The sequence below is a fragment of the Musca vetustissima genome, unplaced genomic scaffold (genome assembly GCF_032173495.1).
Source record: "Musca vetustissima isolate MV318-11 ecotype Yass unplaced genomic scaffold, APGP_CSIRO_Mvet_v1 utg3607, whole genome shotgun sequence".
NCBI classification, from domain to species: domain Eukaryota; kingdom Metazoa; phylum Arthropoda; class Insecta; order Diptera; family Muscidae; genus Musca; species Musca vetustissima.
In genome coordinates, this window is record NW_026875955.1 from 113111 (window position 1) to 128269 (window position 15159).

The 15159-nt window shown below is 33.9% G+C and overlaps 1 protein-coding gene across 1 annotated transcript in view; it reads right to left on the reverse strand.

The window, feature by feature from the left end:
• Positions 1-15159, reverse strand: part of LOC133338491 (neural cell adhesion molecule 2) — a gene marked incomplete at its 5' end in the record, with an annotated part of 112518 nt that overhangs the window by 68503 nt on the left and 28856 nt on the right. Inside the window, 2 exons of the mRNA XM_061546659.1 lie at positions 12143-12287; positions 13350-13501. Of these exons, the coding sequence (XP_061402643.1) occupies positions 12143-12287; positions 13350-13501 (297 nt within the window). The remainder of the gene's footprint in view (positions 1-12142; positions 12288-13349; positions 13502-15159) is intronic.

The window sequence follows — 15159 nt, forward strand, 5'->3', positions numbered from 1 at the left end:
AAATGATGTCGGGTCGGTTGGAAAAAATCACAGCCTCCAAGTGAACCACAGATAGTTTCACTATTTTATGTTATTAATTTAGTCATTTAATTAAAAGAGAAATGCAATTAAAAGAGAAATAGTTATGGGCCCAAATTAAAACCGATTTCCTCACAAATATATCTCCTCTCAACATTCCTTCATGTCATTAGTTTGGTTGCATTTATATGAGTTTATTGTATCCTACCCATTCTAATTTGTTTAAATTCCTTATTGAGCCACTGTACTTCAATGTAGACTCCAACCAATATATTTTTCTGTTTTTATACCCTTCACCACACTGTGGTACAGGGTATTATGTCTTTGTGCATATGTTTGTAACAGGCAAAAATAATCGAGATAGACCCATGGTTCCTTTTGAGAATATGCATAGAATCACTTTCTGAGTCGATTTATGCATGTCCGTCTGTCCGTCCGTCCATGTATTTTTGTTAACAAAGTACAGGTCGCATTTATGATCCGATTTGGATGAAATTTGGCACAGGTCACTTAATTGGCCCAAGGACGAACCCTATTGAAATTGGAGAAAATCGGTCCACGTTTAGGCATAGCTCCCATATAAGGGTACCCCAAAATTTTCGGTATTTTGAGGTTCTTGAGCGCGTTTTTTAACTGAATTCGCTGAAATTTGGTACTTTGAGTTCTTATTGGGTAGCAAATCTCTCTACCAAAAAATATAAATAAAGGTCAATTTTTTCGGATAGCCCCCATATAAGATTACCCCCAATTTTCGGTATTTTGGGGGTTTTGATCGCATTTTCCGACTGAATTCGCTGAAATTTGGTACTTTGTGTTCTTATTGGGTAGCAAATCTCCCTACCAAAAATTATAAATAACGGTCCATTTTTTCGCATAGCCCCCATATAAGGGTACCCCAAAATTTTCGGTATTTTGAGGTTCTTGAGCGCGTTTTTTAACTGAATTCGCTGAAATTTTGTACATTGAGTTCTTATTGGGTAGCAAATCTCCCTACCAAAAATTATAAATAAAGGTCCATTTTTTCGGATAGCCCCCATATAAGATTACCCCCAATTTTCGGTATTTTGGGGGTTTTGATCGCATTTTTCGACCGAATTCACTGAAATTTGGTACTTTGTGTTCTTATTGGGTAGCAAATCTCCCTACCAAACATTATAAATAAAGGTCCATTTTTTCGGAAAGCCCCCATATAAGGGCACCCCCAATTTTCGGTATTTTCGGGTTTTTGGGCTCGTTTTATAACTGAATTCGCTGAAATTTTGTACATTGGGTTCTTATTGGGTACCAAATTACTCCACTAAAAATTATAAATATAGGTCCAGTTTTTCTGGTAGTACCCATATAACGGTACCCCAAAATTTTTGGTATTTTTCGACCAAATTGACTTAGTACGTCGAGTTCTTATTAGGTAGCACATCTCTCCACTATAAATTATAAATATTGGTCAATTTTTTCTGGTTTTGAGATTCTTGAACCAAATTCTTTATTCTGGTACAGGGTATTATGTTTTTGTGCATATGTTTGTAACATGCAAAATGGTGCACCAAAGTCCCTATATATCTTTCGATTTGCACGAAATTTGGCACAGCGTAACAAATTAGGTCTAGAATGATGTGCGTTAAGTTTCCTGAAATCGGTTCAGATTTAGATATAGCTTCTATATCTGACCAAATGAACAAGTTAGTATCGGTTGCAGAATGACGTGTTTATGGTTCCAATTTCATTTTACTGGTCCTTTAAAAATGCGACTTCTGTTAGGATTCATCTGTTGAATATACTCAAAGTGGTGAAGGGTATCATATAGTCGGCCCCGTCCGACTTTACTACTTTCCTTACTGGTTCATATTTTTTTTTTTATAAAAATGCAATATCTACACAATACAAATATTACCCATTAAAAAAATTAAAATGAGAATATTAGAGGTCGCTAGCTTTTGCTGTTGTTGCTGTTATTATTGTGACCGCTTCTGCTATTGGTGTTATTGTTTTTTTTTTGTCCCCCACTGAAACATTGGTGTTGAAATGTTTCTGTTAAATGTCCTCAATGTTATGGCTGGTAGTCTGAACCAGGCAACCCCGTCGTGTTATTTTGTGATATGTGCTCTGTTGTTGTTTTTTTGTTGTCCTCTTTTGACAATTTATTGTAATATCACCTCTAAATGTACACGCGCCCACACACCAAAACACATACTTATACACAGTGGTATATAACAATTTAGCCACATTAAATACAGACTGTGGCTTTGTGCAAAATGTTTGCAAATATGATTAGATAGTGGGGTGAAACGAACTACGGATCAGAATTATAAGAGTATAAGGGTGGAATTCTTGCAAACATTTTTAATTGCGTTACAGTGCTTCCTGGTGCATTGTTTTTGATTTTTTGATTAAATTAAATATTATTTTCCAATTTAATATATTTTGATTATATATTATTTTCCAAAGGATGTTCTTCCCATTTAATCGTGGATAATTTAAGAATGTTTTCAAAAGGTCTTCTCAAGAGACTATTTTTGACTATTTTTCAAAGGGCTATAAGAGCAAGATGTGTGGTTCTCGATGGAAAATAGTGGATTGTTTAAAAATAGTGGTCGAAGGGCTATTAGACTGAGAAGGGTGAATTTAAAAGAATATTTTTCGAAGGACTATCAATGCAGGATTATGGATTTTTTAATGATCTTTTAGCTTCGATTTTTTAAAGAATATTTATAAGGATTATAAAAGCAAGAAGCTTGGATTTTTAAAGAATATTTTTAAGGGATTACCAAGGCAAGAAACTTGACTTTTTTGAAGAATATTTTTAAAAGACAATCAAAACAAGAAGCTGGGATTTTTAAAAAAAAATATTTTTAAGGTATTATCAAGGCAAGAAATGCGGAATTTTTAAAACAAATATTTTTAAAGGATTATCACTACAAGAAGCATGGATTTTTAAGAAAAATATTTTAAAGGAGTATCAGGAAAAGAAGCGAGGATTCTTGAAAAAAGTATTTTTAAAGGATTATCAAGAAATGAAGCGAGGATTTCTTAAAAAAAATATTTTTAAAGGATTATAAAGGCAAATACGGTTGGAAATTTGGAAATAGAGTAATTTTTTTTAATAACAATTTCTAAAGGACTATCAAGGCAGATAGGGACATCAATTATTAAATAGGGAAATTTTTTTAAAGGATAATCACGGCAAATTTCGTGGACATTTTAAATTATTCTTCAGAGCTAAAGGTGTGGATTTTTTTAAATAAATCTACAATCTAAAATAAATCTACAAGGATTAATGGTTGAAGCGAAGATATTTTAAAAAACCTTCAAAGTATGATTTGTGTTAAAAACGTTGATTTTTGAAAATAAATTTTAAAAGATTACCTGACGATTTTTGAATTTAACTCTTTGAACAGTTATCTGAGGATTATTGAATATAAGTGTGTGTGTGTATGTTTCTACAATAATTTTCAATTGTGTTATTTCCTATAATTGGCTCAACCAAATAACCTCCCAATATGCCAGACATCCAACCTAATATTTTGTAGTATTTAAATATTTTGGCAAATTGAACAATTTATTTGCAATGTCTACGACTATACAAAATCTAATTTTACATTGCGGCCTGGCACAATTTAACGCCATTTTACATATTTTGTTTTTGGCTAACTTACCCCTTGTGGATGACACAGGGTTCATTTTTGGGTTTTTTGTATTGAAATAACAAAAAACCAACAACAACAACAATTTTATTGGTTTCTGTGGACAAATATTACTGAATTATTTATGTACTATATACACATAGCAGACACCATTAAACACACACACACCCGCACTTAGAAATTTTTAACTAACGTTCAACGGCCCAGGCCGGCCGCCGTTCAAAGTTAACAATGAACGTCACTCATGCACTCTATTGTTTCAGTGTCAAGTGCCACCAGAAAATTGTAAATTTTATTTTATTATTATTTTTTGTTGCTGTTGTTTATTTTACTTTCTCCCTGTGCCCTTCTCCACCCTCGGCCCCTGTAGTTCAATAAACCGTTGTGCTTCACCACCATCCATCCATTCGTTGGCGTTCCATAGTTTTGTATTTTATTGTTGCTTTGGTTTTTCATCGGCTAACAATTTATTCTAATTAAACATAAAATTCCATTTTCCTGTTGTTGTGTTCCATTACAATTACTATGCGGTCAACACCAGGACCTTTTGTTGTTCGCCATACTGTTGTTGTTTGTTGCCAATGCGTTCGGAGGCTGTAGTAAACTGTAATGTGTTGGTTAGGTTGTGTTGCGTTGCGGTGTGTTTGTGTTTGTGTCCAGGGATAAGTTTTTGTTGTTGCTGTTGTTATAGAGTTTCGTTGATTTGGCTATTTTAAGGATTAGTCAGAAAATTCATTAAAATTAAGTGGCATTTTGAATGCTGTTGTCGCCGCCAGCAGCAGCTATGGCAATGTTTTTGGCTTTTTCCTGTTCTACTATTTGCCATTGACAGGCGTTAGGTATTAGCAGCATTTAGAAAATTGTTCCATTGTGTAATTTTGTTTCTATGCAATGTAGTGACGCTGAAGCATTCATTAATGTTCTCATTTCTAAATGAATTCAGTTCATCAAATATTTCATTCAATATAAAATCCTTAACTAAACTAATGGATTGGCCAAACATTATTTTGACAGTGTAGATCCAAAGTATTTGGGGGGTTTTCTATTAACCTCGTGGTTATAAAGTGGAGGGGTAGGGTAGAAGATGTTTTCCCATTGCACAAAATATTAATATTGTTTGACATTTGGATTAGGAAGCGTATCATAAACAATTGGAAAATTTAATAAAATTTTTGAAGAATGACAATTTTGTGATGAAAAGTGTCAGATTGAAAAATAGATTTAGAAGATTATCAATGTCTGGATTTTTTAAGAAAATCTTTTAAAACCCTTTCTACAGGCTGCATAATTTACAAAAGATTGTATGAATGAATTACCTGAAACCGGGACTTTTAATGAGGATTTTTTAAACAATATTATTATGATAATCTACACGTATGACTCGAATAACATTTTGAAAATATTCTTTAAAAATCCACGTTATGCCTGTAAAATCCTTTTAAAAATATATTGCTTAAAAATTACCCGCTTCTTTGAAAATGTTGAGAAAATATTTTATAAAAAATCCACGCTTCTTTGAAAATTCTTCAGAAAATATTTTATAAAAAATTCCCGCTTCTTTGAAACTTCTTCAGGAAATATTTTATAAAAAATCCCCGATTCTTTGAAAAATTTAGCTAGGTCATATGTCAAGGATTATGTCAGCTTTTGGCGGACATAATCCTTTAAAAAATTTTATTAAAAATCCACGCTTCGACCGAACGAAATATTATACCATCCACCATGAAGTGAATATTAAAAAAATAAAAAATCTAACATCGATGGCGACGAAGTACCAGACTACTGACCCGAATGACGTAAAATTTTCTTAGGACATACCTAAAATGAACCTACGATTTGTTACCCAATGACAACCCAAAATATTAAAGTGGAGGCCATTTTCTGAAAAAGTATAAAAAACTGAATAATGGGGATTACCGTCATATAAGAGCTACCCCGAAACTTGGGTCAAGATTGATTTTAGTAGAGATACTTTGTACCCAAGGATAATCCCAAATGTAAAATTATAGGCATTTTATTAAAAAAAACGTACCAAAAATCGCCAATTTATCGTATAATTGGGGTACTGTTATTTTTAGAAGGAAAAACTCAATTAAAAGACGTACACAAATTCCCAGAAATACTGAAATTTGGAGGTACCGTTACCCTTAGTGCTACTAAATGCCATATGGATAATACCGAATGAGAATCCAAAATATCAAATTAAAACTATTTCCTATTCGATGAGAACAGAAATTGCAAATTTATAGTCAATTCAGTTGAAAAACATGTCCATTTTTCCAAAATAAAGAAATTTTGGGGCTGTAGCAAAACATGGATGCATTTTCAATACGAAATATCTTAGTGTTATAGCAAACGTGGATCTATTTTCAATACGAAATATCTTAGGTATAGCTCTACCTTAAATAAAATATTCCGGAACTCCATATTAAATTGTATTATACCGAGGCGTTACAAAGGACGTTTTCTGGAACTCAGCGATGGTCTTAATACTGATTTATTTTCTACCTAAAGCCATAACTATTTCCTCTTAGATATGACTCCTGAAAACTCAATTTTTTCTGAACTCCAAGATTTATTTTTCCAAGACTTCTTGAGTTCAAATTACTTGATGTCCTTTCCGAACGGTTTCCATTTGCCTAATATAATTTTCTTTAATAACAACAACAAAATGCAAAAAATAAAATAAACTTAAAATCTCCTTTAAAATCCTTTCAGTCATATTTGTCAATTTTTTGTCAAAGGCTTTCACTGATTTTAATTGGAACTCAAAAAGTTCAATTTTTATATTTTATGTGTCGCGTTATTTCTCTCCATTCATTTTGTGTCTGTCATATGAAAATCAAGCATGATTTGCCTAATGGTTGGTCCACTCTGACTAATATTTGTGTCCCCATTATTATCATTAATTCTTTTGCTGGTAGGTTTTGTTGTTTTATTTTCAGTTAGCCTTTTATGTTTTGTTTTAAAATGCTCAATATGACAATAACAGAAACAATAGAAATTTTGCCATACACAAAACTTCTGTTGTTGTTATTACTAATCTTATTGTATTTTTGTTGGCGTTGTTGTCCTCGTCATCATCATCATCAAAACCAACAACAGCAATGTTGTTGTTATTGTTGCTGCTGCTGTTGTTGTCTATAAATGCAAAAACGTTGTAATTTATTTTTATTACAAACTTGGCCAATTTCAATTCTAATCACAGCTCTCAATGTTTGTCCCTCGATTGTGTTGTATGTGCGCTGTTTTTCCCATGTTTTGGTATTTGTAGGGACAGACCGAACGGACGAGAGGGACTTTGTAGGACAACGACACGACACACAATACACTGTATGTAAAAATAATATCATTAAGGGGCATTTACAAAGCTTTGCAATTGAATTAAATTGAATATGGGACCACTATCAACGCCACCACAGGCACACACACACACTCACCCAGAGCAGCGGAGATAGCAGCCTGTCGTCGGGAGAGTCAAGTCGAGTCCATTGTCAAGTAAATACAGACGGTCAAATGGGGCCAGTTTGTTTGTGGCTGTTGCTTGGACCTACCCAAAGTATTTGAATGAATGTGAATGGATGGATGGTCGCCCGGTCTGGACAGGGAAGAAAACAAAAACAGCAGCAGGAGCAGGAGCAACAACAACAAGTATTTAACCTCAAATAGCGTGACTGCTGTTGGCGTTGGTCTGCCGCCTTTTGTTTTGTTTTGCTTTCATTTCATGGAGAAAGCTTTCCTTTTTTGCCTTTGTCCCAGATTTCCCATTGCCCGGTAATTTGTTGTCTCTGGGGTCATATGAGAGAAAGAGAGTTGTTTTTTGTATTCTTTGAATCTGTGTGTGTGTGATGAGTGGCTTTCCAAGAGTTGTTTTGTGTGTGTGTGTGGCTCCCTCTTTTGAAAGTGTAAATTTATTTATGTTAATTTATATTCCTCTTCATGTCTTTCCTTTGCCGATTTTTTCTTCTTCTTCTTCCTTCTTGTCTTGCTAAAGAGCAGACTATGTCGTTTGTTGCAATTTGCACCCCGTATTCATTCACCAACCGTCTTTGTGTCTATCCGCTAAATAAATTAAGTAAAATGTCTTTTCTATATATGTAAATGGTGGAAGTTGTTGGTGTGTGTGAGTTTTTTTTTTCTACCAAGCCAAATCCATTTTTGTAGATTGAAACAGTGGATCGAGGACGATTTTGACGATATTCTTTATTAAGTATAATTTCGTTTATAACTATCTGAAATATCTTGGGTTCTTAAAAGGACCAGATTTCTTTTCTCTAGTCCTCATGCATTTAAAGGTAATATATAAAATATATCGTCAACTTCTACATTTGAAGAGGATCCATCAGGCCTATTGCCAGAAGGCCTTCAAGATAAATATAACACAAAACAGAGATCTTTTACAAAAAATAGGAGCTAACAGATCTCACCTATAGATAGAGGATTATACAACTTTCAAGAGATGTTCATTAGAAGAAAGTCCTATAGAGACAACCTCTTTTGTGATACTAGACAACCTCTTTTGGGATACTAAGAAACCCTTGAATCACATTACTCTTAAAAAGGGCTGATGAAAAATAGAGTCCTTTTAGAAGGTTGAAATTTAAGAAAACAAATCTTTTAGACAACACATTTAGATAAAAGATGTTTCGAATTAATTAGCTTCAGAGGACATTTCTATAATTGGAAATCCTTCTGAGATATTCTATAAATAAAGGACCTTCTGGATTACGTCTACAGAAAAAATGATGGAGATCGCTTTGAATGAGAAGACCGTATAAAAGCTTAACTGCAAACCGCAGTCCTTCTGGAGAATTTTTTAAAGTTTATAAAAATCCTCAAGATCTTTGATAGAAGGTTTCAGGTTTACTTCTGCGTAAACAGCAATCAGAGGTCGTCTAAAGCAAGAATCCCATCGACAGGTCTTCTGAAGAAAGGTATCTGTATGTGTGCGATGTTTTCGATGATAAAATACTATACCGACATATTTTTTAAAATTCTGGAGCAGATCAATTCGTTTTATTCAAACTATCAAAACCTATCAATGATCTGCGATAGAATACCGGACTGATAATACTGCATAACTCTTATCTATCAAAGGTATTTTAAAGAGATAATATCGCCCAGAGCCCCGACAAGCCGCTCCGAAATGAAATTCTGTATACTCAGTCCATCTACTAAATACTTTTTCATAGAATATTGGACTGAGGTTTTGTGGATCAATAAGAGGCTCTCTAGAGGAAAAAAACCATTAGAGAGAAAAAACTCTAAAAACCGAAACGAATCCTACAAATGTACTCCAACGGAATAGCTGCAAGAATCTTTCACAGAGGTCGTTTAAAGAAACCTTCAGTGAATCTTCAAAGGATATCCCGAGATATTTTGTAGATAGTAAATTTGCCAAGGTTACTATGGCTCCCTATAATAGAAATGTTCGTACAAGACTGAACTGAGGTTTTTGGGTGTTTAGAGGTTTTGCGGAGAGAAACCGTGTTCTAACACACAAAACTCTTCCAGATGTCTTCCAGAGAGAGAGAGAGAGAGAGAGAGAAAGAAGTATATCAATAGTCATTCTAAAAAATTTTCCTCACAAGGCCGTCAGTATGCATTTTCATTAAATATTGGATTGAGGTTTTACGATTTATGTGAGGTCTTCTAGGGAGAGAACCCCATCAAGAGGTATTTTCGAAAAACGAAATAAATCCTATCAATGTACTCCAATAGAATGCCTGCGAGAATCTTGCACAGATGTATTTTAAATAAATTTTCAGTGGATCTTCAAATGTTAAGCCGAGATATTTTGCATTTTCGCAGAAGATTGAACTGAGGTTTTTGGATGCTTTGAGGTCTTACGGAGAGAGAAACCCGTGTTCTAAAACACGAAACTCTTCCACAGGTCTACTAGAGAAAGAAGTCTGTTAAGATTTATTTATTTATTTTATTACTTATTCTAAAGAAAATATATATTCTGAAATTAAAACGTCCGCCAGGACTGTCTTCAATATAAAATATCATGTGAAAGTCACCCATAAATTGGCTTTTAACGAATTGCATGCCACTGGTAGAATGAAAATCTACCAGCGATCTCCAAAAGAATACAAAACTAATATTTCTGAATAACTTCTACACAATACCTATCTGAGCCCATCGAGAGAGAATCTCGTCCTGATGTCTTCTAAATGAAGAAAGCCTTCGAGGGGAATTGAAATGAATAAAAACTATTTAGAGATAGTTTGCAGACAAAGTTTTTTCTAGTCATTCAATCAATCGCGAAGAGCGAAAATCTCGTCTAGATATCTTCAGTTTCTCTCTTTAAAATACATCTAGATGGCGCCTTCAGGAGATTTTTAACTAAAAAAATATTTCCTTATATATTTCGAAGCTAAAAGTTTTTCAGTAAATATTTTATATAAAACATATTTTCAAAGTCCTCCGTAGAAATATATTCCAGGGGTCTTCTATAGGTATATGACCTGTAAAGAGGCATCTGTAGATAGAAAGCATACCAAAGATTTTCAATAAAAATATTTCCTGGGAGAAATTGCTAATTGTTTCTATATGACCTTCTGTAGGATAGGGGTCTTCTATAGGTATATTCTAGGGGTATTCTATAGGTATATTCCAGGGGTCTTCTATAGGTATATGACCTGTAAAGAGGCATCTGTAGATAGAAAGCCTACCAAAGATTTTCAATAAAAATATTTCCAGGGAAATTATTGTTTCTCTATGACCTTCTGTAGGACTTATATTTGAAAAATTTCCAGAGAACTTCTAACGTGAAAATATCTGTTAGGGAACGGAGACCTACCGAACATCTTCAATATACGGTAGTCTTCTATAATCTGTTGTTCTTTAAGGTCTCCTTTACAAAATAGGCTTTCTTTCAATTTTTAAATAAATAGCATACAGTTATCATTTCTATAAAATATTTGATATATACGATTCGAGTGTTTTAAATATTTGTTAAAATAAATTTAATATATATTCAATAATTTGCAAATAAATATATATATATATATTTTATACCCTTCACCACACTGTGGTACAGGGTATTATGTCTTTGTGCATATGTTTGTAACAGGCAAAAATAATCGAGATAGACCCATGGTTCCTTTTGGGAATATGCATAGAATCACTTTCTGAGTCGATTTATGCATGTCCGTCCGTCCGTCCGTCTGTCCATGTTAAATTGTAAACAAAGTACAGGTCGCATTTATGATCCGATTTGGATGAAATTTGGCACAGCTCATTTGTTTGGCCCAAGGACGAACCCTATTGGAATTGGGAAAAATCGGTTCAGATTTAGATATAGCTCCCATATATATTTTTGCCCGATTTACGGACTTTAGACCCTGAAAATCTTTCGATTTGCACGAAATTTGGCATAGCGTACTGAATTGAGCCACGAAAGATGTGTGCCAAGTTTCGTGAAAATCGGTTCAGATTTATATATAGCTCCCATATATAGTTTCGCCCGATTTACGGACTTTAGACCCTGAAAATCTTTCGATTTGCATGAAATTTGGCATAGCGTACTGAATTGAGCCACGAAAGATGTGTGCCAAGTTTCGTGAAAATCGGTTCAGATTTAGATATAGCTCCCATATATAGTTTCGGCCGATTTTTGGTAAATGGCGTACCAAAGTCCCTATATATCTTTCGATTTGCACGAAATTTGGCATAGCGCACTGAATTAAGTCTAGAATGATGTGTGCAAAGTTTCGTGAAAATCGGTTCAGATTTAGATATAGCTCCCGTATATATCTTCCTCCGATTTAAGGTAAATGGTGTACCAAAGTCCTTATATATCTTTCGATTTGCATGAAATTTTGCATAACGTACTGAATTGAGGCTAGAATGATGTCTGCCCAGTTTCGCGAAAATCGGTCCAGATTTAGATATAGCTCCCATATATAGTTTCGTCCGATTTCATGTTAATGGTGCCCCAAAGTCCCTATATATCTTTCGATTTGCAGGAAATTTGGCATAACGTACTGAATTGAGCCTAGAATGATGTCTGCCCAGTTTCGAGAAAATCGGCCCAGATTCAGATATAGTTTCGTCCGATTTCATGTAAATGGTGCACCAAAGTCCCTATATATCCTTCGATATATTTGGATAGAGCTTCCATATATATTTTCGCCCGATTTTAAGTAAATTGGACATCAAACTCTTCATGCTAGTCAGGTTGACATCAAATTTTGCACAACGTACAAAATTGAGCATAGAATTACGTAGTTGCGTTTTCTAGAAGTACAGACATAGCCCAACAGATAACCTATTTATATTTGATTGAAGTCGATTTATATAACTTATGGATACATAGGTAGATTCACATTTAGATAAATATCACATATTTTATTTCATCCAATTTCATGTTAATAGTCCTGTTTAATATATCCATAGTGGTGAAGGGTATCATATAGTCGGCCCCGTCCGACTTTACTACTTTCCTTACTGTTTTTTTTTTTTCATTTCATACTTACAGTGTACAACCAGACGCCATTTATCCTCAATGGCACTGTTCTCAATAAATTGATTTTCCGCTCTACATGTTAAATATTTGCCATCATCTTCTCGGGTAGGCGTGAATGTTAATATACTTAAGGATTGATTGTCGGGTTCATTAAACTGGAAACATGTATTGTGGTATTGTTAAAACGACACCCATTGCCGGTGGATGGGTGGGAGGAATACACATGGTTGCGGGGAAGGTGGTCATGGAAATATATGAAAAGAAATTAAGAACAGAAACAATGGTAAATTAACAAAATACTTTCAATGAATATTGTCGACCATAGTATAAGTAGTGGCAGCAGTTATTGACACAGTAAACTATCACAGTGACTTATGAATGGCCACTATTATTGTTATTATAAAAAGGAAAAGTGCAGACAACAACAACACACACACACATAAAGTGACATTTTATCAATTAAGGTCTGTGTGAATAGAGCGCGTCAAGGGTGTGCAAATTATAAATGAAAGTGTCAGCGTGGGTGTGAAGGTGACTGAGAGGGGGGTGGGGTGTGGTGTAGTGTGGTGCCCTGGCTATTATTAGTCACCGAGCAGGACAATATGTCACAATATGTGCTGCTCTGATGTATATTTGTGTTAGTGGGTTGTCCTTAATGTGGGTCATTTTGATTTTATGAGTATTCATTTAATGTCACTATTTTCATGCTCTCTTCACTTTTGTGTGGGTGTATGTGTGTCTGAGTATTCGTTCGTGTCTCTCGCTTATTCATCATTATCGTTTGTATGAATGACCCGTTTAATAGCATCAGCTGTTAGTGTCGGTGGCCACTATTCAGTCGATGGTATAAAACGAATGAAAAAACTGGGTAATAACTTAAAACCATGTAAAAAGTGGTGTTAAAAACATTGCTACAAAAACTAATTAATTTCATTTAAATTAAACTAATTATTTCATGTTTTCATTAATATTACATTAATTTTCTAGTATTGCAGATTGGTTTCTCCCACAATTGTATTATGTGTGTTCTTTTTTTTGTTTAACTAACTAAAGTATGTTGTTAAGTTTTTTTAATGTTTTATTGGTTTTTGTAATTGTCTGTTTTTAAAACATAATAATTATTGTTTTTTGTCTGCAAATAACAACATTACTTATCACTTCTACTTTGTGTGTATATTGCTGTTGTTGTTATTAGTTTTTTTTTTTTGCTCACTTACATTTTTTGTTAGCTTTTTTAATTGTTTATTGCCCTTCCACCATGTAATGACGGCTTGTGGTTTTGAACCGGATGACTTGCATTCGATGTCATATGTGCGATCGGCCGAAACAAATCGGTCTTTTGTCATTATATGTACAGCAATCGGTTTTACTAGAAAAAAGAACAAGAGAAGAAGAAAAAAGCAGCAACAAATTAATATTAATTATATATGTTGTTGAACTTGGTTTTAAAACGTTTACATAAATATGGTTTTGGTTTGGTTTTAGTGATTCGATGATACTTGTAGGTTTATGATTGTCTGGGAAAAAATAGGCAAATACATACACTGGTTAAAAGAAGCGAAAAAATACTCTAAAAAGCCCAATTACTTTACTGAGAATAATTTGACTAAGAAACTAAATGATTTTTTGTCAGAATATTAAGAAATTTTATATTGGCTTAAAATATGTTTATTGTAAATGTTTAGAAGAGGTCTTCGGCAGAAGAAATATTTTTTTTCTTGAAAGATCTTTGGAATCTGGTCTATAGAAAGGAAACCTTATAAAAAGTTTCTAATGGTAGGACCTACAATGGTCTCCTATAGATAGAAATTCCAACACTTGTATTCAGAGTTTAAGCAGAAACACACACACCTTTTTTCTTTTGATATACAGCTCTGTACATGGAATGCCATGACATTCTATATATGGAGAGACCTATACATTGAATACTCTGAAAAGGATTTGAATTGAGTCCTATAAAGAACAAGTTAAAATTATGTTATGTTCTGCCCAGCCGAACTTTTTATGCCCTAAACCATGAGGATGAAATTCAAAATATGTAAAATAAATGGGGCTCCTATTAGAAAACTCATGTTATGATAGGACCTTGAATATACCGAAAATGACGTGAGAAAACGATGATTACATAATTGGGGACTAGCGTTCAATGGGGGCTATACCAAAACGGAAATCAATATTGATATTTTGGGTAGTGAAATCATTTTTAGTAAAGATATGTGGGGATATCGTTATATGTACTTGGCTCAATATGCAATGAAAACCCAAGCCAATTTGATTGAAAAACGTGTCGAAAATCACAAAAATACCCAATATTGTGAGGTACCGTATATAGGGACAATATTAAAAATTTTTAGTATGGAGATGTACTAGGCATAAAGAATCCAAAATACAAAATTACAGCCAATTCCGTGGGAAACGCGTGTTCAAAATCCTCTAAATAACGAATATTGTGGGGTACCGTTGTGTGGGAGATACCCTGAAACTTGGTTCAATGTTAACAATTTTTGTACGGACATGTGATATACAATGAGAACTTAATTACAGCCAAGTTAGTTGAAAAACGTGTCATAAATAAGAAAAATATTCAATATTGGGAAGTACCCTTATATGGGGGTTACACCAATACCTGTACCGATGCCGTGTATAAAAACGCATTTTTTGTGGAATAGAAAGGAGAGGACTTTTACATATCATAGATATCGATAGAAGTATTTTTTAAGAAGGTCTAAATAAAGTATCTGACTTTCTACAGGTATTCTAGGCCTACGTGGTCTACGTGGTCTGATTTTCGTGGTCCGACTTAAGTCCGACTGAACCTTTTATACCAAGAGGTTGGCTTTCAAAATACATAAAATAGCCTATGTGCCCATTAAACTAACACGAAATACGGAACTATATTGTTAATTTTCTGTAGATGCAATATGCGGAATTCTATATTACAGCTGCTTCTATTTGGTAAATGCGGATGAAAAATTTTAAATACAGAAAAAGAGCCGGGTTCTATATTTGGAGATGTGTCAAAATAGA